The sequence below is a fragment of the Rhineura floridana genome, chromosome 10 (genome assembly GCF_030035675.1).
Source record: "Rhineura floridana isolate rRhiFlo1 chromosome 10, rRhiFlo1.hap2, whole genome shotgun sequence".
In the NCBI taxonomy this organism is placed as follows: Eukaryota; Metazoa; Chordata; class Lepidosauria; order Squamata; family Rhineuridae; genus Rhineura; species Rhineura floridana.
In genome coordinates this window covers 23,947,675-23,962,576 of record NC_084489.1, presented here as the reverse complement: position 1 = coordinate 23,962,576, position 14,902 = coordinate 23,947,675, and the positions used below count along the sequence as shown (strand labels likewise).

At 40.3% G+C, this 14,902-nt stretch overlaps 1 protein-coding gene across 1 annotated transcript in view; it reads left to right on the top strand.

Moving 5' to 3' along the window:
* LOC133365554 (collagen alpha-6(VI) chain-like) overlaps window positions 1–14,902 on the top strand; it is a 146,826-nt gene that overhangs the window by 72,676 nt on the left and 59,248 nt on the right. Inside the window, exons 15-16 of the mRNA XM_061587620.1 lie at window positions 1,426–1,571; window positions 1,672–1,764. Coding sequence (XP_061443604.1) covers window positions 1,426–1,571; window positions 1,672–1,764 — 239 coding nt within the window. The remainder of the gene's footprint in view (window positions 1–1,425; window positions 1,572–1,671; window positions 1,765–14,902) is intronic.

Sequence of the window (14,902 nt, the reverse complement as noted above, 5' to 3'; positions counted from 1 at the left end):
TGTTTCTTATTCTTTTCCTTTTCCTTCCTTCCCAAACTGATATTAATCTTATTTCGATAAACTATCATATTTCTTTGCTTAACTCCTATTATTTACTACTAAATCATTAAATATTCTAAGGGTAGAAACAGACTCACTGTTCCGCTGGTTCCAGTGCGTCTATACCTCTCTCTTCTGAAAACCAGGACACATGATGCTACTCAAACCCCGCCCCTTTTCCCATGTAAAACCTGGTGGGAGCCACCTGAGTGCAGTTTTTCTTTTAATTCGCTTCTAAGAGATTTCATAATTGCTCGGCTGATAAACCCGTTCTCCCCTCCAGGTGTGCCTAATGGAAATGCTTTGATCCGGAAACTAGTGTGTTTACAGCCTTACTGTGCAATTTCTTCCTGAAAACTGATTTGTTCCCTGATACTATTTGTATGCCTGAACACAACTGATACTTTTAATATATACAGATTATTTCCCCCTCTTCATTTCTTATCTCCCTCCCTCTACGCCATTATCTTCCTTCATATTTTTCTATCTTAATTAATTTCAGTAGATGTGGATTTACCTTAAAGGATCACATGCAGTGGGGTATACATTTCAGTCCTCAAATACTCACAAGGAGGCAATCAATCACCTGTCTAAAAATTTTTGAAACAAAAAGAATGAAGTCAGCTGTTTTAGAATAAGTGTCAGATATTATCAGATTCTGACTGCCTGTACGTGAGAGTTTCTCTTAAAACACGATGGAAATAAAGAATGCATTCTTATACAGCTGTGTTTCAGTTTTAAATCCAGAAAAATGTACCCGCCATCTGTTAAGCTGATTCTGGCAGTCTCCTCCCAGAAGAAAGCTCAGAAATGGTATTTCACATCTGCTTTGCTCAAGTGTGGAGATACAGCTGTAGCCAACATGCTAGAAGCACACCAGGACACTATCGTAATTTTATGGATTTCATTATACTGGTTTGGCCCTATTTAATGAAAGCCATCTATAGACTGATGCAGAAAATGAATTATCTACAGTCATTTTGCTTAAAAGGAAATGAAATCAAGTAGTTAGGGTTTTTTAAAAAAATAAATATGAATAAAATATATGGCTGAACATTATAATCAAAGTTTGTATTCTAATAAGAAATGAATAAAAGCTTACTTTCTACAAATGTATCCGTTAACGTTAAGTGAAAAGTACAACTTTCCATACTATACCGTAGATGGTGATTTCCATGATGTTGAGCAGCCATCAGCAAACTTGCCAGTTCTAAATCATCTCCCAGAATGAGATTTTTTAAACACCCAAGAAGTGCTGTATGGAGTCATTAGGGCTGTCCTTTCTCTATAAAGCTTCTTCCTAAGTTTTATTTTTAATCCTGAATATATAGTTTAAAAATGTCTGCTTTAGAAAATCACATAGCTTTAACACATTTTTTTTTTCAGGACTCAATGCATTTTTAATGATTGGCCTGGGAAACTTTAAGGAATATCATGAACTGCAAGAAATAGAGTTTGGTAGAGGATTTGGATATCAGGAGCCATTGCACATTGGAAGCCTGGAACTCCCGATCATGTTATGGAGAGCGCTTGTAAGTTTCTTCATGGAAAGAGAAGGGAAAAAGATAGGACACCTTTCTTGGTTCTTAATGAAGAAGATGGTCACAATGGCTGGCATTCTTTATTTTGCAGGACACTATCGCTGAACGAGAATGCTGCCATGTTTGCTGCAAATGTTTTGGGGAAGCTGGAATTCGGGGTGCACATGGAACTCCTGGAATGAAGGTAAAATTAGAGGAGAGTGGGGCACATTAGAGTACTGCATGGAGAGTGCTTTGAAAAATGAAGCCACCATGTTGGATGCATCCAGTACTCAATATTGCTTAAAGCAAAAAAGCCATATGTGATACAGATTCCTGCCCCACGCCAACCTATGGTTATACCATCCTAATACAGGCAGGCAGCAGGTATCAGGATTCAGTGACACAGCCTGTAATACAATTAACAGATTTAAGGAAGTCCCTAAAGCATATTTTTCTTTATAACATTTCTATCACTTCTTCGTCAAAAAGCTGTGCATAGTGTGGCTGGTCATCTAGCTGGCCAATGTTGAAAACAGAATGGTTGACTAGATGGCTCTTTGATCTGATCCAGGAGGCCTCTTATTTGTTTTTATGGCATGGTTAAGAAAACGCATAAGTGAAACCTGACTCTAATTTTAATCCAGAAAAACTGCTGTGCTTCACTTATCAAAATGTTGGGAAACCCTCATTAAGTTCGTTCCTTTAAAACTCTCAATAAAACAATGCATATGTAAATATCTGAAAAAGCAGGAGTATTGCTAACAAGAAGTAAAATCTTGATACATTTCCAAGGCCAGGAATCCAGACAAAATCCCATGCCATACATCAGGGCCGGGGAACCTTTTTGGCTCCACAGGCCAGATCCTTATGAGTATCAGCCTCATGGGCCAAATTCAACAGGTACGCTAAACCTCAGTTTTAGCAGGGGGTTCCATCAGGAAGAGACTTTAATAGAATCAGGAAGGGGTTTTCATGGAATCCGGCTGAACGGAGCAGGATTTAACCCCTGCTGATCAGCACCTATTCCTTGTGTTCCTGTTTGGCTGTACGTGCCAATGTAGGATTTAACTCCACCCTCCCAACCATTGGATGATATCACAAATGATGTCAGCTGATGGGTGGGTGGCTGTGGTTTGGGGAAAATGGCCTTGTGGGACAACTTGGACCCTCTGGCAGGCTAGGATTGACCCACAGACCACAGGTTCCCCATCCCCACAATACGTGATCATTTTATCCATTACATCTTAGTCTGGATTGGTGTCTGGATACAGCGGTGGACTGGATAAGGGTCAATCAACTGACCTTGAATCCTGGAAAGACAGAGACCTTTGGGTGGAAGGTTCCAGTGTCTGGGAAATAGGGCAATTGCCTGTTTTGGATGGAGTTACATTCAGTTTGAAGGAGCAATGGGCAGATCTTGATCAATCTTTGTCACTAGGAGCCCAAGTGACCTCTGTTGCTAGATATAGGGTTGCCAGGTCTCCAGTTTTTGGCCGGAGATTCTGGATTTTTGGGGTCCTCCCCTGGTCTCTGGGTGAGTCACCCCAATCTCTGGACTCCCAGCTTTCATTTTAAAAAAAAGTTTCTAAGTGGTCTGGTTCAAGAGATATACACCAAAACATCAGCCGCCCTCCCGCAACTTCTGTTAAATGAGTTCATAACTGGCTGCTCTAACCCCGCCCTTTCAGGTTTGTAGCCAATAAGTGAAGTCAGGATTGTGATTGACAAGGGATTTGTTGACCTCCAGGCAATAGCTAGAACCCATTGCAAGGCCAGAAAACTGTTGTCTTTTCTTGCTTGTCTGAAAATCTCATAAATTGAGTAAGTTTATAGCTTTCAGCAGTAGTAAAGGTCCCTTTCTTTCTGTGTGCAGGAGATGTAGAACAAAAAATCATAGCAGGATCTTGGTAGGCAATTGTTTACTGCAAACAATTTTGAACAGAAATTTAAAAGAAGTGTACATGTAACTTATGATGTCATTACAATGTTATACTTTTCTAATTACAAGGAGTCAAACATGTTTAAATTTTCCTGGGCTATTGAAGAGGGCAGTTTATTTGTCTAATTCATAGCCTGTTTTGTAAACCCTCCCAATCTGAACCTTAAATTCTATACTCCGCTTTCTGGGAGTAAAGCTGCAATGCTAATCCCACATACCTGGAGTAAACACCATTGAATTCAGTAGGACTCCCTTTTGAGTAGACATGGTTAGGATTGTGCTGTAAATCAATGGGACCTTTAAGTGAACATTGCAAAGGGTTGTGTATGTGTTTTAAATATTTCTCCCTCCCTATTTTAAAAACCAATTAGGCAGGGCCTACTTAGGTGTCACTGCTCTTATTTTTTAGAAAACTAATACTGATTTTATTTAAAAAAATGTTCTGCAATGACCAACTGGTTTTGACAATAAACTATTATATGGGGTGTATATATTTTTACATCTCCAGTGTTTGTGTATATGGAGTCTTTCCAACAACCCTGTGAGGTAGGGTTGCCGACTGGAAACCACAGCAGCTCACAATAAGAAATAAATCCATTTAAAATCTAATAACCACAAAAAGGTATAAAGCAGTTGCAAGACAACTTAAAGTGGCATGATTCTGAATTTTAGGTGGGTCACTAGAGGTTGCAGTCCTGTGCACACTTCCCTGTTTGAGTAGGTCCCATTGAATACATTGGGACTTGCTTCTCAGTAAATGTGCATAGGATTGCACTATAAATATCTTTACAGGTTGTGTAAATAAACATCTTTGACACTTATGCTTATATAAATATTTCTTCATACTATGTCCTGATAAGCATCTAATTGTACACTATGGTTGTACGTTATTATTTCTTCTGCATTTTAAGTGTGCCCTTCTTTCTTTGTGTAGCCATAGTCCCTCCTCTGTTGTTTTTACCCTGAGGGGCAGATTAGGCTGAGAGATGGTGAGTAGCCCATGGTCACCCAATAAACTTCGTAGCTGATTTCCATTTAAAAAATTAATTGAAATGATTTACATGCAGGCAAAGTTTATGAAGTAAGTCCACACAATACATTTAAAGCATATCCAACTCGCATTTAAAGCACATTACTTCCCCTAAAGAATCCTGGGAAGTGTAGTTTCTCCCTCACAGTTATAATTCCCACCACCTTTAACAAACTACAGTTCCCAGGATGGGATTCATGTGCTTCAAATGTGTGTTGATGTGCTTTGTGTCGATCTGTCCTAGGTGTACTGTGCATTCATTACTGAATTGAAAAGAACAATTTTAAAAGATACTTTTTTAAACGGGAAGGGCTGTAGCTTAATGGTAAGGCACATACTTTGCATGCAAAGGTCCATAATTCAATCTCTGGAAAAGACTTGCCTGGAATTCTGGAGAGCCAATGCTAGTTCATGTCATCAGTACTCAGCTAGATGGTATCAAATGGCCTGAGTCGGTATAAGGGAGATTCCCTTGTGCCTAAAAGAGGAAAGAGACCTAAGGGTGACAGTGACTCTGAAATTTATTTATGTATTTTATTGTAAAAAACCTCAAAACGGTTTACAGAAGGAATTAAAACAATAAAATTATTGGCAAAAACAGTTAAAGGTATTAAAAAACATTCAAAATAATAAAATAATGATTTAAAACAGATAAAAAACAAAATAGCTTCAACATAACTGGGTAGGCTTGCCTAAACAAAAATGTTTTCAGCAGGTGCCAAAAAGAGTATAATAAAGGTGCCTGCCCAATAGGCAGGGAGTTCCAAAGTGTAGGTACTGCCACAGTAAAGGGTTAATTTCTTACAAGAGCAGAACAAGTACTATGTGGCACCCGTAATATGGAGAAAACATCTTGAACTTGGCCTGGTAGCAATTTGGCAACCAGTGCAGATTTCAGAGCAGAGGTATTATGTGCTGATAGGATCTCACTCATGTCAGCAATCGGGCCACAGCATTCCGCACTAACTGCAGCCCCCGGGTCAGGTTGTGCTGCATGGGGATTTCTGTGACCTTGACTGACTGGCTGCCAGGTTTTTTTTAGTTTTGGTTTTTGGCTAGGAATCCTGACTGGTTGTGGGATGCTGAGTTTTCTGCCTTGCTCATAGGAATCTTGTTGTGGTTGGTATGGTATTGCATTTAGGAAATCATCACTGTCTTATGTTGTTCTTTTTCTATTTGCATTTCATTTACCTTTAACCTCACTCCCTTACATCCATAGAAGCAACAATAGTGGTTCCATGTGCTCAGCTCAACCCCCTTAAACCCACTGATGATGCACCTTGTTGTTTGCATGATGGTTTGTATCTTGCCCAATAGTGGTAAAAGAGAATTCACATACTGGGAGTGTGGCTTCCATTGCTGTTGTTCCCTGTCAACATATTGCACTGCTGTTGAAAGGTCTGTACTGGCTGCCAGTATATGAAATTGTTTTCCAGTGACTCCCACCCATACCTGAGATTCTGCTGGCCATATATTTTTAATGGATATGTCCATTTTCAACAGAGTCCTGGGTCTTATCAGAATGTATCTTTCAAGATATCATGTTGAAGTTCAGTCACGTGCTGATAACATAGCCTGCAGGTAACATTTTCAGTCAATATTAATTTAAAATAGTGTTAGTGTATTACTGAGCTAAGTTCAAAGTATTCCTTTTAGCATATAAAGCTATAAACAGTCCACCTAAAAAGTGATATATAAATGTGTTAAATAAATAAATAAATAAATAATAAACTGCCTAGGACCAGGTCTTGTCCCTTATACACCAGCATAATCACTGTGATCATCTAGCGAAGCCCTCTTAACTGTCTCCAACTGATCTCACATTTATTTAGTTTCTCCATGAACCAAGGCTTTAAGCATAGTGACACCAGTGTTTTGGAATGCTGTTCCTACTGAAATCAGGCAGGGACCCATGTTTCATGGGAAAGGGCTATAGCTCAGTGGTAGAGCATCTGTCTTGCAAGTCGAAGGTCCCAGGTTCAGTCCCCAGCGTCTCCAGGTAGGGCTGGGAGAGAACCCTCTGAAACTTTGGAGAGCTACTGCCAGTCTGTAAAGACAATACTAAGCTGGATGGATCATTGGTCTGACTTGGTATAAGGCAGCTTCCTATGTTCTTATATTTTGCTGCCTGCCAGGCATTTTTAGAGAATTAATTTGATTCCATATTGGCCATTTGTTCCATATGTTGTGATTTTAGAATTTTATGAAGTTTTCATGACTGGTTAGGCTACTGATTTGCTTCCGGGCTACGTTCAAGGTTCTTGTGTTAATTCACAAAGTTCTAAACAACTTGGGCCCAAAGGACCTTAAGGACTGCCTGATTCCTTATGCTCCACCTCGATCACTGAGGTCTTCTGATGGGGAATCTTTGGTGGTTCCCCCATGCCCCTGAGCTTTGGTCAGCCTTTAATAGAGGTGGAGGCTTTAGTATGGCAGGCTCCTTGCCAATAGGGGTTCAGCAGAAGTCATCTCAGCTTTCTTGCAGACCTGTTGTAGAAACTGTATTGCTCAGACAGGCTTTTGGAATGTAACATTTTTTTTACCAACGAGTTTCTATTGATATGTTATTGATGTTTTTTACTGCTTTTATTATAATACTGCATTTTTATGTTGTAATGCTACCTTGTTATATTTTCTCTGAAAGTGCAATTTATACCAATTTTAAAAAATAGAATTAAAATAAATTTGTATACATTGTGAATAAAAATCTAAAAAGGTACCGGATTAAAGTACAAGCTGCTGCTTTTGATGTACAAAGCCCTATACAGCTTGGGACCAGGATGCCTGAAAGACCATCTTGTCCCTTATGTACCTTATTTACCTAGAGGTAGAGGGCTCTCCGACACTGGAGGTATTCAAGAGGCAGCTGGACAGCCATCTGTTGGGAATGCTTTGATTTGGATTCCTGCATTGAGCAGGGGGTTGGACTTGATGGTCTTATAGGCCCCTTCCAACTCTACTATTCTATGATTCTATACCCAGTCGATGACTGCGCTCTGCAGGTGAGGGTCTCCTGCAGACACCATCTTATCAGGAGGTCTGTTCCATACAACATAGGAAGTGGACCTTTAGTGTAGTGGCACCTACCTTTTGGAATTCCCTCCCCTTAAATATTAGACAGGCTCCATCTCTGTTATCTTTTCGGCACCTACTGAAGACCTTCCTCTTTCAAAAAGCCTTTTAAGTAGAAACTTTATCCTAGTCTGCATCTGTGTCCAAATTGCTTTTTAATGCATTTTAAAGCTCTTTTAAAAAAAATGTTTTTAAAGCTATTTTAAAAAATATGTTTTAAAGCTTTTTTTTAAAGATTTTTTTTAAAATATGTTTTTAAGGATGTTTTAATATATTTTAAAGTCTGTTTTTATGATGTTTCTAGAGTGTTTTTAGTGCTTTTGTTTGCCACCCTGAGCTCCTACTGGGAGGAAGAGCGGGATATAAATACAACAAATAAATAAATAAATAAAAACCAACAGTTTTCCATAATGCATAGAACTGAGGCTAAACTAGAGAAGACAATAAGAGATCCATGGCTGGATCTTCTGACAAAAGCACTGAGAACAGAATTGGGCTGGGGCTACAGTACTGGGGAGAGGTTTTTACCCTTCCCCCCTGGACAAACACCTCCCTAGGTGGTTTACAGTATATATAAAATACAGTAAGTAACCATAAAAATACAATGCAAAATTATCATGTGACAGTTAATTAAAACAATGCATGGAAGCTAGTAAAACCTATCACTGTAGCTCAGAACCAGCATTATCATAAAGCCACCAAGAAAAAGCAACTTGGAATAGATGGGTTTTAAAAGTCCATTTAAAAACCTTAATCAAAGGGGCCGTAGGCACCTCACTTTGTAGATAGATGTAAGGCCACCACCAACAAGGCCCCACAGCTGCTATTAAATTTGTCCCATTGGGAAAAACATGCAGGAACCGGTATGTTTTCCCCTAGCAAGGCAAATAGCAGTTTTGAGAGCTTGTTGATTTAGAATGGGAAAACCTTCTCGCACAGTACTGTGCTTCCCTTTTGATTTGCCTCCAGTTGAGATGGCTTTGAATGGTAACACCAGAATATCTGATGTTCTAGCACCTAGTATATATATCTTTGTAAACATGGTTCGGTTGCAGAACTGCAATGCAAAATTCAGATATGTGTGAATTTCAAAAGATGACTATGTTTCATTTCTCATATTGTTTCAGAAAGTGCATTTTTGATAAATCCAGCTTTAAATGTGATCTGCATTTTCCTCTATCCCTATCATACAGTTTTCGGCGAATGCCAGAGACTCACTTCTTTACTTTGGCCTTTGACACCTGAGATGTATATTTTTAGGATCCACCCTATTTTTGTGATTTTTGTAAGTTGTTTTAAATTGTTTTAAGGATATATTTTAACCTGCCCTGGGACCGTAGAGTGAAGTGTAGGTAATAAATTATATTAATAATAATAATAGTTTAGGCCCAAGAAAATACTGGTTGAGATTGATTAAAATCAGCAGCCTTATGCTAAGAGCACTGATATTTAAAGCAACTTATCTGAGAAGAATACGTTATGATATGTTTAGTGGGCTATTAATCTGAAATGGCAAACAAATGTCATTTGGTTTTTATAACTTAACAAAAGACAGAACAAAGACAGAGAACTGCCATAGCTGAGTAGCAGAGCACGTGTTTATCATGTAAAAGGTACTAGGTTGTCCCTGGTATTTCCAGAAAGAGCTGGGAGTGATTCTAGTCTGAAATCCTGGACAGCTGCTGCTAGTCAGTGCAGAAAATACTGAGCTAGATGGATCAATGATCCGACTTGGTACAAGGCAATTTTCTATGTTCCTATGTAAGCATGAAAGAAAGCAGGACACTGAGGTCCACTTAAAAGCCATGATCACAGAATCATAGAGTTGGAAGAGGCCTATGAGGCCATCGAGTCTAATCCCCCTGCTCAATGCAGGAATCCAAGTTAAAGCATACCCAACAGGTGGCTGCCTCTTGAATGCCTCCAGTGTTGGAGAGCCCACCACCTCCCTAGGGAATTGGTTCCATTGTTGTACTGCTCTAACAGTTAGGAAGTTTTTCCTAACTGACTGTAGTACATTTAACTAGAAAAAATAACTAAGGGACAAACACAAAACTGATCCAAACCCGTTTTCTGTGGTTTCTTCACTTACTTTCCTAAAGTTGAATGCATCAGACAAAAATGTATTAAATCTTTCAAATCTCAAGCATGCAATAACAATCAACCTCTCTTCCCAGCTTCATTGGACATAAATCTTTTGTCATTCCATGTATCACACGATTGTTTGCCAGTCAGTTTTTCTTATTAACTTTGACCCTCTGAATTACTAAAACATGATTCACTAATTATTTTTGCAATGCTCTATGGAAAGCTGTTTGTGTCCCTGCAGTTAACAGAGAGGACAGAAGAAGGATGGGCTGACTTGACACCACACACTGAGCTGGGTTGATAATATGTCATGACTTTATTGTTTAATAAAGTTTAATCAGGCTTCCAAAGCAAAGAAAAAGGGGCGTAGTGTGGGCAGGATGCTCTGAAGTTGTCGATGGCCCAAGTGCTAGGAAGGGAAACCCTATTCTCCTACAAGGCAAACTAGGGAGCAACAGTTGCCTAAGAGAGCAACTGTCTGTAAGTTTGGTTTTTGGGTAGAATTTAAAACTGAGATAACTACTGGAGCATCAAAGTCAAGCTCAGAAGCTCACTGTCATTACCAAAGTAGTTCAGGTCATGAAGAAATGGAACATAGGGACAGACCACAGATGAAAGAGGACTGTAGCTATAGGCAAAGTCAAGCTTTTGAGTCTGGTGTTCCTGAGGATCTCTCAAGAAAGGGTGAGATGATTCAACAGATTAAAGTTCATGATGTAAGTTAACACACTCTCTGAACAGAGGAGTGAAGGGGAAGGTCACTGCCTCTGCCTCCCCCTGGCTCTCCCATCTTCTCCACCAGTTGGGAGGGTTGGCTGGTGCTATGTGCCTCTCCCCCTCAAATGCCCTACCTAGAAATGTGGCTGCCCCACCTAACAAGGAAGGCTGGCTACTGGGCTGGCTGTCCTCGAGTAGGGATGGCAGGATCTATCAAAGCCAATTCTCTCAGTTTCTCATTTTTCCATTCTCAAATTCAGTTCTCCACATTTCTGGAGCAATTTGCAAATCCTCATGAGAATTCTTCAGCATTTTAAGTGTGATTTTCTCCTAATAAACACATTTTTGTATGCAGTATTGACTACATGTTTTTGCAAGCAATTTCTGCTAATACAACATATTTTTGTATATTTTTACTAACACATGCATTTTTATGCTCACTTTCCCCCAATATTTGCATTTTTATAAACTTTGATTGCAGAACTGCATCACAAAATTTGGGTAAGTGTGAATTTTAAATGATGCCTGTGTCTTGATTCTCATATTGTTTTGGGAAGTGTGGGAAGTGTGCTTCTCACCTGTAGGAAGTCCCTTAGCAGTAAACCTGCAGCATTCAACCAGCTCTGTGTTGCAAGGCTTTAAATTCCAGTTTAATCTAATTTCTCCCCCCTTGGTGAGAGGGGGTTACAGGGAGCCCACATCTTTCTTAATTTCTTAAAAGTGTCCTTGCCTGATGCCTCAGTCCCAGTAAGACATTAGGAATAGCAAAGCAACCAACCAACTGACCAGGGCCCAAATAGGACAACTTACTTTGCAATGAAGAAGACCTGATGCCAAATTGTGGGCCTGGTAAAATGCCTTCAATTAGCAGCTTTAGTTACCTATATATTTTTAAAAAGTTTTATTAATTTTATCTTTGTTTTTAATGATGCAGGTTTAGGTACATTTGTTTTTAATTGATTTGTGGATTTTAGCCATGCTTTATCTACAATTTTATTTGTCCCTACTTGGAGAGCTTTTTGAGCAAGTGATTTTAAAGATATTTCTAAATAAATAAACCAAATGAAGTTGACACCAAAGTAAAATAGTAAATCCTCTGAAAGTAATGGGAAGGTGGGTGGGGAAGGCAAACTGCATATTGGTCTTTAACCCCGCCTGACCCCTTATAAACCTATGGAATGCAGCAAAGTAGGCCCCATCTGCACTAAACATTTAAAGCAGTATCATACCACTTTAAACAGCCATGGCTTCCCCCCAAAAATCCTGTCATTTGTTAAGGGTGCTAAGAATTGTTAGGAGACATTGTATTTCCTTCACAAAGCTACAATTCCCAGAGTGGTTTCCAGAGCTTGGAAAAGTTACTTTTTTGAACTACATCTCCCATCAGCCCAATCCAGTGGCCATGCTGGCTGGGGCTGATGGAAATTGTAGTTCAAAAAAAGTAACTTTTCCAAGCTCTGGGTTTAACGGCCAATCCCTCTTCCCTGGGAACTCTGGGAATAGTAGTTCTTTAAATGTATAGTGTTGATAGAGCTGTAGTCTACACCTTGGTCCCTCCCCCATCGGAATCAACAAACACTAGACCAGCCAGCTAAGGGGACAGTCATTCTTCATGGGCAATGAAATCTGCAACAAGTCTGCAGCTGTACCACTGTGGGTTGCATTCCCACCTGCCTCTCTCTCCTATACTTTGGTCACAGATGGGTGCTGCTGAATGGAGAGTTGGGAACTGTTCTGACAAGTGGGGGGCTGTAGTTCAGTAGCAGAGCACCTGCCTTGCATATAACAAGTTCCAGTCTCAAGCCCCGGCATACATTTCCTGGTTAGGGCTGGAGATAACCGCTGTCTGAAACCCCAGAGAAGCATTGCCAGTCAGTGAAGACAATACTGAGCTAGATGGACCAATGGTCTGATTCAGCATAAGGCAGCTTCTTATGTTCTCTCTAGGGTATCTATTTCAGTTTGAGTGTAAGAAGTAGGGATGGAAAGATCTGTCAATTTCGGTTCTCTCGCTTTCTCATTTTTCCAATCTTAAATTCAGTTCTCCCCATTTCTGCAGCAATTTGTGATTTTTCTTTAAATCCTCATGAAAATTCTCCAGCACTTTAGTGCAAATTTCTCCTAATAAACAAATTTTAGTAGGCACTTTTGACTAATGTACACACTTTTGCAAGCCATTTTTGTCATATATTCATTTTTATGCACACATTCCCCTAATATATGTCTTTTTGTTTGGTTGGCCAGCTGCATTACAAAATTCGGGTACGTGCGAATTGTGAAGGTTTGCTGTGTTTTGGTTCTCATATTGTGTAGGAAAGTGTGAATTTGATAAATTCAACTTGAAATTTGAACTGAATTGAAATTCTTGCTCATCCATAGTAAGGAGTAAGTTATGATGTATCCAGCTGGGGGGGGGAATATCTTTCAGCATCATTTTTATTTTCAGATGGTACATTATTTCTGTTTGCAGCAGCTCACATAACATGTGTGTAAAGATTCTTACTCAGACACCAAAAAGGTAGAGAAAAGATCTACCATATTTTCCTATCCTTTTCTCTTGTTAATAGCAGGGTGTTCTCTGCAGCAGCCTTTCCCAACCTTCGGGACTCCAGATGTCGTTGAACTACAATTTCCATCATTCTTGACCATTAGCCATGCTGGCTGGGGCTGATGGAAGTTGTAGTCCAGCAACATCTGGGGACCCAAAGGCTGGGAAAGGCTGCCCTGCATCATAAATTTTCATTGCCAGTTTAAGTACATGTGGAATTCACTGGAGGAGAACACTTTGAATACATCACAACATTGTAAGTTTTGGCAGTAGTATTTACTAGAACATCTCTTATCTTAGCCTCCTAATTTTCTGAACTCATTCCATTCCATCTAGACTTAATGTGAGTGTGACTACACTGAAATGCTGATTCATTTTCCACTCTTCTCCAAAATATTCAATTAATTCAGCTTATATGATGTTTTATTTTGCATGGGTATCAATGCATTTCAAATAAAACAAAATAATTTGCTTGTAATTGTTGACTGTGAAAGGTTGGGTTGGTCTGACTTTGAAAAGGTTGCTAGGTCCTTAACTCTTGAGTGACATCCTTCTTGGAGGTACTGCCTTCCTCAGTGAAGAACAGAAGAGCCCTACTGGATAAGGCCAAAGGCACATCTAGTCCAGCATCCTGTTATCCTAGTGTTCGACCAGATGCCTCTGGGAAGGTTGAAAGCAGCACCTGAATGCAACAGTGCTTTCACCACTTGTGATTCCCACCCTCTGGTATTCAGAGGCATACTGTCTCCGACAGTGGAGATAGAACGTAAGCCATTATGGCTTATAACCATTGATAGCCTTATCCTTCATTATTCTCTAATGATTTATTACTAATAGGGCACTTGTGGATGGCAATGAAGAGACAGACACATAACAATTTGCATTTAGACTTGCCAACTAAATACAGACTGGTGATGAGGAGATGCAGTGGTGCCCCTATGCCCATGAAGACTTGCATGGCTGCCCTACTGATTGAACTGAGGGGCCATCTTGGCACTCAGCTGTCCTGGCTAGGTCAAGCCTGTTAGTCCTCTCAGATGAGGGGGGGTTCCATACAAATGGACACTGCCATCCAGCTGATACCTCCTACATCTCTCATAGCTGTCCTAATCTCTCCCATCCTCCCTTAGGGTGTTACCTTCCTTCTACCCTATCATCTAACTGGCTCTTCCTCAGTTACTGGTCCGTCTGCCAAGATGTGACGAAATACAGAAAGCAGATTAGCTAAATCAGGACTTAATAAACTATCTCCTTGCTCTCCCACAGTCCATCTCCTTGAGGAAGGAGAAAAATACGCCTGGAAGGGCTGGCCCTATCATTAGGTAGAATGAGGCAACCATCTCAGGCAGCAAACACCAGGCGGAGCAGGAGAGGCAGCCCCCTGTCCGTCCCTCCTGAGCTTCCTGGCTGAATCCTCCTGTTAAGAGGACAGAGCTGGCTCTGCCACATGGCCTGTCCTGCACCTCCATAACTAGCCAGCTGTCCTCAGGTAGAGCGGAAGACGTTATCCCACTGCTAGTATTGAAATAATATTCAACTGCCAGTTCATTCTGTACATGGATTGTGGATGCCATCTTCTACTTTGCCTCAAACAGGAAAATGTCTTGGGCCAGCCCCAGTGCCTCATAGGCCAATCTAACCAGGCATGCAAAAATTCCTTACCAGTCCCAAAATGGTGACCACATCACTGGGGGCTGTAGACACAACAAAAGGTTCTCTGAAGGAAACCCCCCAACTGTCAGTCTTAGCCCAGAGTTCCCGCCCTTTCCTCATCAATCAGGTAAAGGGTCTCTTCTGATGATGTGGTCTAAGAGGTGTCCACTCCTCTGCTCCTGCAAATGATCTCCAGCTGGCAAGCTACGCAACTTGAGCAAAGGGCTCTTCCGGAGGTTATTGCTAACTAGTGTGTGTGTGCTGGTGGTTTGGAACAATTTTTTTCTGGTGTG